At 43.8% G+C, this 15,082-nt stretch overlaps 1 protein-coding gene across 4 annotated transcripts in view; it reads left to right on the forward strand.

Annotated features, from left to right (window-relative positions):
• Utrn (utrophin) overlaps nt 1-15,082 on the forward strand; it is a 521,838-nt gene that overhangs the window by 166,642 nt on the left and 340,114 nt on the right. For all 4 annotated transcript variants that reach the window (XM_013351419.2, XM_026786362.1, XM_026786363.1 and 1 more), the window contains 4 exons: nt 4,672-4,913; nt 5,453-5,633; nt 7,114-7,259; nt 8,646-8,858. In XM_013351419.2, the coding sequence (XP_013206873.1) occupies nt 4,672-4,913; nt 5,453-5,633; nt 7,114-7,259; nt 8,646-8,858 (782 nt within the window). The remainder of the gene's footprint in view (nt 1-4,671; nt 4,914-5,452; nt 5,634-7,113; nt 7,260-8,645; nt 8,859-15,082) is intronic.

The raw sequence follows: 15,082 nt of genomic DNA on the forward strand, positions 1-15,082 counted from the left end.
CAGTCTGGTCTACAAGAGCTAGTGCCAGGACAGGCTCCAAAGCTACAGAGAAACCCTGTCTTGAAAAACTAAAAAAAAAGACAGGGGGGTGGGATTTTTCACTCCAGTGAAGGTTACATGTTCAGCTACTGTAGTGAGTCCATGCCAACCCTAGCGCATATGAAAGGACTGGTCGGACTGGCTGGACTTACTGCAGAACCTCCCTTCTTGAGAACCTTATAGGGAGGGCACCAACCGCCACATTTCCTGTGCACCTGCTCCTTGTTCTAAAAATACTCATGCTGCCAGTCAGCTGGCGGGGATCTTCGCTCCGTGTGCGTGTAATTCATGGATAAGCACAGGGCGTGTTAGTCTCCTGCAGGCAGCTCTCGCATCTCTTCACAGGACAGCAGTGCCTGGCTTCAGCAGGCAGGACCAATAGTGGGTAGTGCCCGCTAGTGTAAAAGCTCTTGGGCAGGCTTCCCACAGTGGGGTTCTTCTACAAGCATAGAGTTGTTATCTTGTGTGTAGACTAGGAAGTGGGGACTCTTCAGCCCTAGAAAGTGGCTGGCTTTGTACCTTGTCAGTGGGCACAAGTTCTAGGAAGTCCTCAGCTTTTGGCAGTGGCCAGTGTTATGGCTTCTGTGCCCATAGTGGCTGAGACTCTTGGCTCTAAAGACTTGGCAGCTTTCTGAATCTGTTCTGGGGACGATAGCTCGCAGTTTCTTTTCAGGCTTTCTACCACCTTCTATCTCTCTCCAGACTCAACTCTCCACCCTCTCTTGTGCCTGCCCTGTCTGTTCTTTCACACAGCTCAGTTGCTACTTGTGGCTTTGTCTGTGGTTGGTGTTGTGGAGGAGTCTTAGGACCTGGCTAACTCCGCCCTTCCGTGCCTGTCAGTAGAGGCCCTGCCTATTTTGCAGCTGTATATACAGCTGGCTTCTCTGTCATTTTGGCAACTTGTTCTGCCAATTGCGCTGGTCTATCTCTTCTTTAGGTGTCAAGCAGATGACTTCCTTGCTTCTTTTGAGGGTTAGCTTCCCAGGACTGCTCAGTTCTGTGTTTTCTCCCTCCATCCTTCCTTCTTTTCCCCAGTTTCCCCCTCCCCCTTTCCCAACTCCTTCCCTTAACCACACCTCCATACTAGGGGTTGTGAAAAGGGCTTTGCATACACCAGCCAAGTGGTCTACCCTGCCTTTTCGAAAGCTATTTGGTGACCAGTCTGGCCCCTTCCCCTACTACTTCCCTGTTTCAGATCTGACTGCTTTGATCTCACTGGTGTCACCTCCACAGTATCTGTTGCTTCTGTCTTCCTGGCACTTGTTCAACCCATCTGTCTGAAAGTTGGCAAAAACAAACAAACAAACAAACAAAAAAACACTCCGGAGAAGCCTTTGCTTGGGCCTAATGTTGCATGCAACACCAGGGAAAACAGACCAGCTAGCTCACTCAGTGAGCCAAACAGTCCACTCATGCATCCAGAGAAAGGGTATTTGTACCAATCACAGCAAACCCCCAATTTAAAGTTTTTCATTTATGCCAAGTATAATATTGTCCCCATAATTGTCCCCAGCATTGCTTTGGGGGCCACTGGGCTCTGGCCTGTTTGGAAATGGTTGCAGTGTTATATTTAGTGTTCGCCGAAGGGTGTACTAACAAAATGTTAATGCAAAGATTGAAGCTCTTGGGGTTGGGTTGGTGCTACACCTTCAGGATCTGGGGTTCTGCTGCAACCATGACTGTCATGGACTCTCCTTAGACACTTGTGGAGCTTTCCATGCAGCCGAGGCTGGCGTGAGGGCCGCTGCTTGTCTAGTTTACTGACAGTCCTCTTGCTGACGGCAGCAAGGAGACTCCAGGAGCATCATTTGGGGAGTCCAGAGTCCCTTCCCTCACATTTGTGATTACAGGAAAGTAGGAAACAGAAGGGATGCTTACAGGAGGAATTTACGAACATTCATTATCAGTTTTAGCAGGGTTTAATAGCACGTTATATGATGTCTAGCTTCTGCCCAGGGAGCTATGGGATCCCTTTGCCTATCTTTGTAAGATTTTGTGTCTGCTTCTGCCTCGGTCAAAGTTAAACAACCACGACACGATGTTGTAGATTAGTTAGACAAAATCTTTAAACCAGTAGTTTTAAATCGTTAACTTTTTCCTTTTGCTTGTATACATGAGTTGTTTTGTTACTACTGCTTTTGCATTAAATTTTTATGATTTATTTTATTTATGTGTCTGAGTGTTGTCCAGCATGAATGTATTTTCTCCCTGTGTGTGCCCAGAACTTACTGAGGCTAGAAGAGGGAGATGGGTTCCTTAGAACTTGACTTATAGTCTGTTGTGAGCCATCATATGGGTGTTGAAGCCGAGCCTGGATCCTCTGCAGGATCATTGAGTGTTTTTAACTACCATCCCTCCAAACCCTTATTGTCACTATAATTATTTTGAAAAAGGGTCTCATGTCTCATCACATAGGGGAGATATCTTCAGCTACCCTAGTGCCGCAGTGATGGTCTCTCATCGGCTTTTAGAGGAACGGTGCTAATTTTCCTCTCAGAAACATTATTTCCCTGCTTACTTTTCTTTCTGGTTTGATATCACTTGCCCTGACATAAAAATCAAGGGGCTAGGGTGGGGGAGATGGCTCAATGGCTAAAGTACTTTCCTTAAAAGTGTTAGCCCTGGAGTTTGGATCCCCTGAACCCACCCATACATGCTGTTGTTTAGCAGCCAACCCAGCACTCTGGAGGCAGAGACAGGGGTCCTTAGATCATGCTGGCTAGCTATACCAACCCAATGGATGAGTTCTGAGCTCAGGACACCTTATTTCAATATGAAAGGTAGAGAATGATGAAGAAAGACCCTTCCAGAAGCCTTCATGTGAACATGCTTTCATGTGTATGAGCATGTGTGCTTGTGTTGATGGGCGCGCGCGCACACACACACACATGTCTGCTCACACACGTAGGTATATAGCACTCAAACAACTGCCAAAAAATCCAAAGTACCCCAACCAACCAACCAATCAAATAAACAAACAAAAACCAAACCAAAGTAAACCAAACCAAACCAAAACAAAACCCCCCAAACAAAACCAGCAGTGGCTGATGTTCCTCTGCTTGCATCTACCAGAAGAGAAGTAGCCACGCTAAAACACAGCTTTCATCACCATCGGTCACACAGTTGTCAAGAAAAATGGTGATTTTTCTAGTCCATGACTCTGTAACAGTGAGACATGCCCAAGGGCTGTGGTGTGGATGCCTCACTTAGGTTTATTGTTCTGTTACCAGCTTGATGGCGGAAGTGCACTTCAGCAGCCGACGTGGGTGGTACTTTCATCCACGGCATGCATGTTTGTGTTTCTGACTTCTAGGGGACGTAGTGTGACACACAGCTTTCTCCACATTGTTGGGGAAACACGAAACCGGAGTGACTTCTTGTTTCCCATGACATTTCCCTTTTAAGCTGCGTTTTCATTACTGTGGATTTTGATCATATGTGTTTATAAAGAGGACTCATTTACTGCCCTCCTACTCACATCCTGAAGATGCTGAATCTGTCTTTTCAGTACAGATGTCTGCCAAATAGAAAGATCCTCTTGCCGCTTTCTTATATCTTCTCACTCATTTTAAAAAGATTTGATGGTATTTATAGCAACAGAAAAGATATGGAAAGACCTATCGTTCCAGCTGATGAGGGAAGGGGACTTGATCGGGGGAGGGGGAAGGAAAATGGGAGGTGGTGGCGGGGAGGAGGCAGAAATCCTTAATAAATAAATAAATTTAAAAAAAAAACAAAAAAAAGAGTTCAAAGCAAAAAAAAAAAAGAAACCCACAGATTACAAAAAAAAAAGCCATTTCTAAAATCACTGTGTACCATTCTAAAATTTGAGAAAATAATTTAAGAGTTTCCATGGCTAAAAGGATAGCTCAGTGGGTAAACTGAGTTCCTTTCCTGGAAACCACATGGTGGAAAGAAAGAACCAATTCTAGCAGATGGGCCTCTGCCCTCCATGGTCATGCCTTGGCATGTGGGTAGCCCAATACAAAATAAGTGGATAAATGTAAAAACTTATGAGATTAATGTAATACGAATGATATAGCATTTTTGAGATGTTTCTCCAGAGTAGCTGCCTTTGTCATTATTTTGACATTTTTCATGTTTATTTATATGTTTAGCATGTTCAGTCGGCTTGTTGATGCTCCTTGAGCATGGGTCCTGGTTTCGTATTCCTGCATGTGCCAGTGGCTCTAATCTTTTGTCACCATAGACTTGAGCGAGCTCTGAGTTTTGCTAGCTGTCTGCTTTGTTTTCTAGCTCTGAACAAATTCAGGAGTCTTAGTCTATTTGCCACAGCAGATTAGAGGCTATTAGAGTGTTAGGGTGTCACGGATGGAAACATGGATTTCTATGGGAGAGGAACTGGCTGTTGCTCTGTGAGATAGTCACGCCACTCTTGAGCAGCTCTTTCAGTGCTTCCTACTCCCCTTAGGTCAGGGAATTAAAGGACATCCAATCATTTATAAGCGCATCATTGCGAGTTTTAGTTCCGTTAGAAGGGACCTAAGGGAATGTCCATTGTATGTTGCCGCGTCTTTCACTGCACTAGGGTGTGTAGACCGTTTCTAAACAACCTTGGTATTGCTAGATGAAGTGTCTGCTTGATGTACTTGGACTTTTCTGTTTCTGTAGAGGGTCTCTCAACTGAGGAAATAAACGATGTTCTGGAGAGGGTTTCATCAGAGTGGAAGTTGCTATCTCAGCAGCTGGAAGATCTGGGAAGGAAGATCCAGCTCCAGGATGATATAAATGCTTATTTTAAGCAGCTTGATACCCTCGAAAAGACCATCAAGGCAAAGGAAGAGTGGCTGAGGGACACACCCTTTTCCGAATCACACCAGCAGCCCTTGCCAAGCTTAAAGGATTCCTACCAGGTAGGGGACCAAATAGCTTTTGGCATAGAACCTTTTTATGCTGAGTCTTCATATGTAAAGAGGGTATGTCATTCAGTGTGTGTGGTGAAAGACGTGTGTGTTTGCACACATGAGTGCCCATCTCTGCTTGTGAAAACCAGAAGACAACAGAGGACGTTAGGGATCCTGCCCTACCACACTTTCCCTTATTCCTCTGAGATGCGGTCTCTCATGAACCTGCTGTCTAGTAAGCTCCAGCTGTTCTCTTCTCCCCTAACACAAGGGTTGTAACACAAGGCAATACCCACATATTTACATGGGTGCTGGGGATCCAAACTCAGGTCTGCAGGATTGCATAGCAAGTGCTTACACCCACCGAGCTGTCTGTAGCCCAAGGAGCTGTATCTTGTAAAAGGCAAAAGATTTTACAATCAGAGGAGAGAGCAGAGTGTAGGAGAGAATGGATCTTGTATCGTGAGCTCCGTGTTCATTTTCTCTATAGCTTTCTCTGGGGATGTTCATCTTCACGGAGTGAAGTGACCGTATTTTCTCTCCTTTAGAGGGAACTGACAGATCTCCTTGGCCTTCACCCCAGAATTGAGACACTGCGTGCAAGCTGTTCAGCCCTGAAGTCTCAGCCCTCTGTCCCAGGTTTTGTCCAACAGGGTTTTGATGACCTTCGGAGTCACTACCAGGCCGTGCAGAAGGCTTTAGAGGAATGCCAGCAGCAACTCGAGAACGGTAAGCCCCAGCTTTGAGCTGCAGTCACGTCTTCTCTCTGTCTCTGTGCGTCTCTCTGTCTGTCTGTCTCTCACTCTGTGTCCCTGTCTCCCCTCTCACTTTGCCATGATCTAAAAATTACTCCCAATATTTAAACTTTCCGCGTATCTGAGTTTCTGCATCTGTTTTTTCCTCTGCACCTGTGCGGCTCGAGGTCTCAGTCCACCCGACTATTTCCTGAGCTCTCACTTGTTTATAAATAGGCAACATCACATGCCGGAAAATTGTGTCAATTGAATGTAATGACTTCTGGAAGATTTTCATTTTCCTTTTGTGGTGCTGTGGTGACCTCCAGGACTTCGTGCATGCTAGGTGCTTGGTTTGCACTCCTCCCCTTATGGAGATTTTTTGGGAAGAAACAACTTTGCTTGGACCTGTTCAGACCAAGCAAAAGCATCACCAATTCCTATTTGCTCCCAGTGGTTAGGGTTTTTTGCAGCACCGCCCATTCCTTGAAAAAGAAATCTCTTTGCTCTCCCAGAATTTGAGCAAAATCGAAGAAGTTGGAATTGGAAAAATTGGATTAAAATTTTGTTGGGGAAGGATTTGAAAGCTTGTGTATCCTGTTGTGTGTTTCTTCTCTTCAGCGGTTGCTTTGGATTGTTCTGGGCTGTGTGTGCTCAGTGCTGTGACTGCCACCTCTACTGTATTTCCTGCACATTGTGCACTGACATTAGGAATGCATATGTGTTAGACAAATGTGTCATGGCGCCTTTATGTTAATAGTGCATTCAGACTTCATGCATTGCGCTCATGGAAATCAGTTAGCTTACAGTGTGACATAAATACTAGACAAGACTCCTTTCTCAGCCGGCTGGTGCACGCCAGGCTTTCGGTTCTGGACAAGGATCAGTGGCAGGCAGTTTAACTCATGCTGCTAATTGGTTTTACCTCTTGGGGCTTCACATCCACCTCACTTCCTCCTCTGCACAAATGCTGATTGTTTGGGATTTTGACAGAGCCGTGGATGGCTAGGCTGTGCTAACTGGCTGTTGCCAGCCATCCCTGGTCCTTCCTGTTTGTAGGGTTCCCATATAGTTTGTGTATATTCATGGGATTTCAGGAGGGCTGGTGGAGGGATCTGTGCTGCCTTTTATTCTTTGTGTAGCAGTCGGGGAAGGGGAAATTGTGGGAGACAAAAGGAATGTTGTCCTTCAAGCTTCATCGAGACATTTCAGCATGATCAAATGAAGAAAAATGATAGCGAGTTAATATTTCCAACCTCGGCCCCCAGAGGAATGAAGCCACAGCCTGTCTGTTTGAAATGCCAGAGGGATGACCTATTTTATTAACCAACAGGGATTCTTTTCAATTGTAATCGTGGGGTCTAATTTATTATCCATTGGAATCTTTTTATTATACACAAAAGATTAATGCTGCAGACAGTAACAGGATTAGGTTCTACGTTGTTTTTCCTGAGTAAGTGTGTTTAACTCATCAGAACTGAAGAGCCAACCTGGACCTGTGTACTTGGACACATTGAACACACTTAAAGAGATGCTAAGTGAGTCAGAAAAAAAAGCTCAGACATCTCTGGACTCTCTTAATGATCTCACAATGGTGGAGCAGGCTCTGCAAGAGAAAAAGGTAAGCCGTTTGTGAGAACTCTCTGTCTGATGGTTCTTGGTAGGTATTTGAAGTGGTTTTTTTCAATGATTAAAAAAATAACCATTTTTGATTAAGTCTTTACAAATTATTAAAATTTTATTATAAAAATGGCAGATTTATAATAATGTTTTTGTTCCCTGGCGGTGGTGGTGCATGCCTTTAATCCCAGCACTAGGGAGGCAGAGACAGGTGGATCTCTGTAAATTTGAGGCCAGCCTGGACAACAGAGAGAGCTCCAGGACAGTCTCCAAGGCTACAGAGAAACCCTGTCTCAAAAAACCAAAAAATTGTTTACTATTTAATAATAATATTATTGTGAGGGTTGGTGTTACTGAGCCTGGAGGACAATTGTGGAGACTCGGTTTTCTCTTTCACCTTGAGTTCCAGGGAGAAAATTGAGGTCCTCAGCCTTGTGTGTCTTTATCTGTTGAACCTTTCTCCAGGCCTAAGAATTTATAATTTGAAGCTTAATTACCCAAAACAATTTATCTGAGGTCCATAAGCGATATGGTCTTAAATATTACTAGGGGAAATGTATTTTCTTATAGGTCACATAATATTCTGAAACTGTTCATAATCTGCTAAATACCTTTCCTAACTAAAATGAGGTTGGACTGACTTTTTTTTCTTCTTTTTGAGGCAGGGTTTCATTCTATAGTTACCTGGCCTAACTGAATGCAGTCCCCCTGCCTCAGCCTCACTAGTGCTGAGGCTGGCAGTTATAAGCCACGATGCCAAGCTTAAATTTGATTCTGAGTTTTTTGTTGATTAATTTGCTTTTCTGCTTCTTTCTTAGTGGTGTAAAGTCTCTATGACATTGTAGTTGATAAAAGAGACCAATGCTTGACCTTGGGTTCTTGGCACACTATGTGTTCTGTTCTAGGTGTTTTTTTTCCTAATATACGGAATAAATTATGCCATCCTTACCAAACTCATGAAGAGAAATCTGACTTTTCTTTTTTTTTTAAAGATTTATTTATTTATTATGTATACAACAATCTGCCTCGATGTATGCCCGCACACCAGAGGAGGGCACCAGATCTCAGTACAGATGGTTGTGAGCCACCATGTGGTTGCTGAGGAATTGAACTCAGGACCTCTGGAAGAGCAGCCAGTGCTCTTAACCTCTGAGCCATCTCTCCAGCCCGAAATCTGACTTTTCTGATTGACTTTTTTTTATTGTTTTTTTGAGTAAGATCCCTTTCCTCCCCATTTTTCACTGTGTGTGCATTGTGTGTTGCATTGTGTGTGTGTGTGTGTGTGTGTGTGTGTGTGTGCATCAATATATATCATATCACTACATTTGTACAAGATGCACATTGGTATATTCTTGTGTACAGTTCTAATCTTGGGAAACTTTTTTAGGCCCTTGATGAAGTTCTTGAGAATCACAAACCTACATTGCATAAACTTTCAGAAGAAACAAAGATTTTGGAGAAAAATGTGCTTCCTGACGTGGGAAAAAAGTTTAAACAAAAATTTGATGATGTCCAGGGGAGATGGAGTAAAGTAAAGGCCAAGGTTTCCAGAGATTTACATTTGCTTGAGGAAATCATGCCCAGACTCAGAGACTTTGAGGTAAGTCAAGAGGCCAAGAGGAGTTTGAGCTTGTTTCAGGGCACACAGTGATCATCATGTAAACCTGGAATGTCTTCTTTCTGAATAGTTGGCATTTTTTTTCTGGTCCCACATTCATTATATGCTCAAGTTGGGATTTACAAGTTGCTTATCAAAGGCATACTTTTAATATGCCGGTAGACACGTGCTTTTCTTTTGTTTTGTAAAGGATGCTACTTGGTAGAGGTGAGCTAGACCTTGATGAATACATGGCTTAATAATGATTAAAATAGAGTTGCAGCTTGGGGTTCTATGTGGCATAGGAACCAGCGATCAAAGTATAGCAGTGACTATACTTCTTCGGAGTGGAAGAAGTTCACCTAGTAGGTAGCAGAGAACGGAGTAGGGGACGTTGGGGGAGGTCTCCATATCCTAGAGTGGCCTAAAACTTGCTATATAGTCAAGGATGATCTTGAACTTCTGATCCTTCAGTTTCACTTCTCAAGGGCTGAAGTTACAGTTGTGTGCTACTGAATCTGCTCTTTAAACCAGGGTAGGGATTAAAATCAGGGTCTTATCATGCTAAGGAAGCACTCTGCTTCACAACTTTAGTATTTCTACTACAAGTGAGTAACTTTTCCAACCTTCTGCTGTGCTCACAGAATGTGTACATTTTCCAGTGGTGTAAGTGAGACTTATACTTGTCTGTGACTGCAAAAATTTTTGATGATGTTCCCATAGTGACTTATTGATGATTCACAACCAATAGTGATCTCTCCCTCCTCCCCTTAGCTCTAAGCCATGTGTTAGTCTAAAGACAGTTTTGGATGTCAAAGCCATGGCGTAGGGGTGGGGTAGGCAGGTGACATTGGAGGGGTGGAAGCCAGGATGGATGCAGTTCTCTGTTTTATGGTACACAGGTTGACCCTCATAGAAGCAGAAGCACTTAGTCCCAAGTGTAAGTGGTTCCAGGTTGAGCCATGCTATGTGATCTGTTTCTATCCTTCAAACTTAAATCTTAGCTAGAGTTGGGGGACTTCACGAGTGATGCCTGAGAAGTTTGTTTTAGGGTCAGTTAAATGTTTGTGCTCTAGTTTCTTTCCTGTGGCTGGGCTAAAACACACTGACTGAAGTAGCTGAGGGGAGAGGGTTGTACTTCTGGTCACAGTCTATTGTTAAGGGCAGGATCTCAAGAAGAAACTTAAAGCAGAAACCATACAGGAACCCGGCTTCCTGGCTTGCTCTTGGAGGTATGCTTACCAGGCTTCTTATATACAGCCCTAGATCACCTGCCTAAAGAATCACCCTCTTACATCTAAGTCAAATAACCATCATAGCTATTCCTCCCAGACATGCCCACAGGCCAGTTTGATCTGCCCTGTCCCTCAGTCAAGAATCTCTAATGCTTGTCTGTGTCAAGTTGATATTAAAACTAATGAGGATTGTGTGATTTGGAATTTGAAGAGAATAAAATTGCTTCTTAAACACAGAAGAGAGTCTTGGGCTTAGCATAATCCAGTTTTAGAATTTATTTCATTGTTTTTGCTAATATTTGTTGGCTGGGTAGTCTGTCCCACGAGGTCCCACAGCCATTTAGTCTCAAATAAATACATAGAGGCCTTCATTAATTATAAACTGGCTGGCCCATGAGCTCAGGCTTCTTTTTAACTCTTATAAGTTATATTAGCCCATAGTTCTTGTCTGTGTTAGCTTGTTACCTTTTTCAGTGAGGTAGTCCATCTTGCTTGCTCTGTGTCTGCCTTCCTCTGTGGCTGGGTCACAACTGCAGACTAACTTTTTCCTCTTCCCAGAATTCTTGTTGCCCTGCCTCTTCTTTTTGCTTGGTTGCCCTGCCTATACTTCTGGCCTGGCTACTGGCCAATCAACGTTTATTTAAAATACAAGTGACAGGGTACAGACTGTTGTCCCATAGCAAATATTGCAATTATAAGTGTTTTTTAGTGGTCAGTTTGAGATTGTGTTAATGATACTAAGTAGAAATATTAAAGATACTCCCCATCAAATACATGGGTCTCTCTATTAAAAAATTTGATATTAGAGTAGCAGAGTTTAATGTCCTATTACTTTTTTTCTTCTTTGGTGGGTTAGCAGCAAGCTTGCTGACAGTTGTTTGTAGTCATTCTTTAATTGTACGACTTTGTTAAGCAAACACATGCATGACTTTAATTCTAAAGACACTCACTTGGTGGCTTCAAAGGAGTTGCTCATTAATCCTTGTGGGAAGACTTCGAAGTGTCCCCACAGAGTTGCAAGGCAACTGGAGTAAATAGTTGCTCACAGGGCAGCCTTTTCCTTTTCCCGTGTCCTGATGGATGTTTTAGTCTTGGAAGCTTCATTCTTTTTTTTTTTTTTAAGATTTATTTATTATGTTCCTTCCATATATGCTTGCATGCCAGAAGAGGGCTGTGAGCCACCATGTGGTTGCTGGGAATTGAACTCAGGACCTCTGGAAGAGCAGTCAGTGCTCTAAACCTCTGAGCCATCTCTCAAGCCCCCTCCCCCGCCCCCCTAAGCTTCATTCTTTCAAGCAATGAGCCCCAGCAGCTATTAGGTTTACTGCCAATTTATGGGCTTTTTTAGGGATAAAGTAGTGGAATTGTTTGTTCAGCTTAATTCGATTAATAAATTAATTTTCTTGAGACTGGGCTTCCTTATGTACTGTGGACACTACCATGGATGGTAAAAATCAGAAATTTCTGTTTTTTAAAATGCATTTTAAATCATATATATATAATGTGTGAAGATTGCTGTTGGCAGATATTCAACAATATAGAAATACTCACTAACAATGATATTCTTAGTTCTCATTTCTATTTCCTGTCCTAGTGACAGCTATATTTACAGTGAATCCATGTAGGATTTTAATGTACACACAGTTCATACATACTACTAATTTGAATCTGTATTTTTTTCCATATTATAGAAATCATTACAGTAGATCCTGGTGAGGAACACTGTCAGATCCAAAAGAAATTCCATTACCCCAAATTCCAAAAGGCAGAAGGGACAGATGTCTATCTGTGGTACCTATTAGCATAGCAAAGTGCGTGCTGGCCTCCAGGCTTGCTCAGCATCACAAGCACCTGCTGTGCACTTCAGAGTCCATGCTAGCATCCTAGCATCCTAGCATCCTAGCCCTTCTCACCTCCCTCCCTACTCTAAACTTCCTCTAACTCAGGAGCTTCCCTTCCGCCACCACTCATTTTCCTTACAACACTGCTATTTCAGCTAGGCTTTTTGTTTGTTTGTTTTGGTTTTGGTCCATTCTTTCTCTTCCTCTCTCTGTTTCCTCCCTCCACTCTTTCACTTTGTCTCCCCTTTTCTAAGGGGCTGGGCCTCTTCTAACCCAAAGCAAACTGCTGGTTTGACTCTGCTAAGACAAGGATCGTTTGTTTCTGCTGACTTCTGTAGCACACCATAGTCCACTCAGATTCTGGAGTCCACCTGCCTCTTCAGCTGCTTGTCTCTCCTCTGACTTCCCAGATACTCTCAGCACCCCCTGGAGCTTAGTGGAATCCTCCTTCTGGATGAGTTCCTGCTTTTGACCCTTTCCCCTCCTTTTCTAATTTCCTCCTCCTCAATCTCAGAGACTCCATGTCTTACTGCAGAGGGCCTCAGTACCGCTCAGTTAGTAGCCATGGATGATACATAGGTTTCTGAATGCTCACAGATCTTAGCAACTTCTCCCACCAAACAAATGATCCCCAAATCTCCGATCTTTAAACTGTCTCTGCTCCATAAAAACCCTCCTTTAACCGTGCCGTGGAGTTGCCCTGTTGCCAGTTTATATGGACTGTCCAATGGCGAATAGAGTGCAAGGCCTAGAGAATGAAGCCCAGTCCCCAGAGAAAAGCCTTTCACGAATAGAGCACCTCTAGAGGTCGAGTTAATGTTTGCAATCTGCTTTTTATCCACATGTTATCTTTCTCTCTTCAGCCCTGAGATGTTTGTAAGAGGAATTCTCTGGTTTGTCATAGTTGCCTCTTATTTTCTTGGCATTTGGTGTTATTTCCCTTGTCTTCACCGCTAATTCCTTTTGTCCAGGCTAAAGAGAGACCGCTATGCTCTTTCAGAGTGCTGAGCACAGATGTGGGCTGAAATTCTTCTGTTCTGCTGTGCTTGACAACAGAAATGGTCATTTGTAGTTTTACAAACCATCATTCCGATCCCGGCAGCAAGACATTTTTAAAAACATGAAACAGGCATTTTTTTTTGTTATTGATTTTACTGATAGGATTTTCTTATGAATCATGAGGACAAAATAAAATCCAAGGGGGCTCGTTTCTCTCAGCTCCTTTTACTCTCTCATCCCCAGCAGTAATATCTTAGCTATTACTGGGACTGTGATATATTTTGTATCATGTCCTGTCTCGTACTCAAGACCCTACAGTGTGGAATTTATCTGGAGCATTCCCAGCCTGTCCCCAAGTGCACACAAAGCCTAGTGTGCCTCCTGGGTCTGCGGATACTGCCTGCAGCTCTTCCCTCCATGCGCAGGCCCTGACACAACCTCCTGCCCAGCAATTCCTTCACTCGTTCATTCCACTTCCTCTTCTCATCTCTCACCTTAGAAATTCGTCTTCCCACCGATGCCAGAGACTTCTGCGGGGTCCGGTCATCTTCACCGGAGTAAAATCTTCATCCTTATCACTTAGTCCCTGCTCCTTCCTGTGTAGCGTGTCTCTGTCCCCAGTGTGAGCAACATCAGGCTGGCAGAGTATTATGGGTCCCTAAGGACCACTGTGGACCGCTGCCTTCTTCTAGACATGTCATGCCCCTGCTGGCACAGTGTGCATGTTGCCTCCCCTTGGCTGATTCTCTAAGAACAAACTCTACTAGTAGTCTTCAGTGTTGCTCAGCGCCAAAGCACAGCCTGAAGATCACTCACACTTCCTGCGTTGTACTGTGTCCTCCCATCTGCACCCTGGGGGGCTTTATCATGCTTAGAACTCTGTGTTGCTCCTTCCTTCCAGAGAATGAGCTCTTTGAAGACAGGACTCTGTAGGGTGCCCAACAAGTAAGAGGACTTGCAGGAGGATATGAATGGCAGGGATCTGAATGAATGGCTCAGTAGGTATGTCGGACCCACTGCCCCCTCTCGAGTGAGCTTGGACCGGTTAGTCTAACACCCACTCATCCCTAATGTCTGCACATCTGTCTGCTCATTCTTCTTCCTTCAGTTGCTCAAACTCACTCAGCAAACCGATGTGTTCCGCCTAAGACGGCAGGAAGTACATGCTGGGGACTCTGCCAGTGAAGAAACAGGCTTTAAAATTATTATTTTGGAAGTATTTCAGAATAAAAATAAGGAAGAATAACATCCTTATTTAAAGTTAAATGAGTGTTTAGCTCATTTAACTTGCCTAGAGAACATAAACCTGATATAATGATTAAAATATTGACCCAGCCATCATTTTTATTCAGTCTGGAGGCAATTGGATTTAGGGACAGGAGTTCAGATAAGCTGATGGGGTGGTTTCATTCTTTGCCCTCATCTCTGTGACACAGCACTGTTTTGACAGTCTTTTGAGCAGGCTTTTGGTATCTGTTGAAACCCCAGGTAGTGTTTGCTACAGGCTCTGGAATGCCTCAGAACTGAGCAAAGTAGGAAGCCCTTTTCTTTAAATTACTGCACTAATTCTTCTTCCACAGCTGCTTTCCGTTGGTCTTGGGGTAGAAATTAAATGGCGTCAAAATCAGCAGACATTCCAGAGCTGACGGGGGGGGGGGGGGGGGGGGGGGGGGAGCAGAGAGAGAGGAATGCCAGGAATGTACTGTTGTCAAGTGTGAGGGGTTGCTGTGTACTGTGGAGTCAGTCTCAGGCTCCTGGGCCCAGTTTCCAAGCTTTAAAAGGCTTCTAGCTCCAGCTTGGGAGAGACAAGGTAAGGTGTGAAGCTGGTCCTTGACCCCACATTCCTTCTCTGTGACCCTGAACCAGAGTGTTACCCGCTCGAGAAGCTTCTGCAGGGATGGTCAGTGTTTGTAAAGTTTTGGCCACCCCAAAGGAGAATCTTTGATGTTTGAGGTTCCTACAGTTTCATGGTTATTGTCTTAGGCCAGGACTTATTGTTAAATTTTTTTGCAGACATTTTTAATTAGAAATTTACTAGTAATATGTATGTGTGTGTCTCTGTGAAAGAGAGACACACGGAGAGAAAAACAGAAAGGCAGACAAAGACGCTCATGAGATGGTGTGTGGGTGTGTGGAGACCAGACGCTAGGTG

Source organism: Microtus ochrogaster, linkage group LG4 (assembly GCF_000317375.1).
Source record: "Microtus ochrogaster isolate Prairie Vole_2 linkage group LG4, MicOch1.0, whole genome shotgun sequence".
Taxonomy (NCBI): Eukaryota; Metazoa; Chordata; class Mammalia; order Rodentia; family Cricetidae; genus Microtus; species Microtus ochrogaster.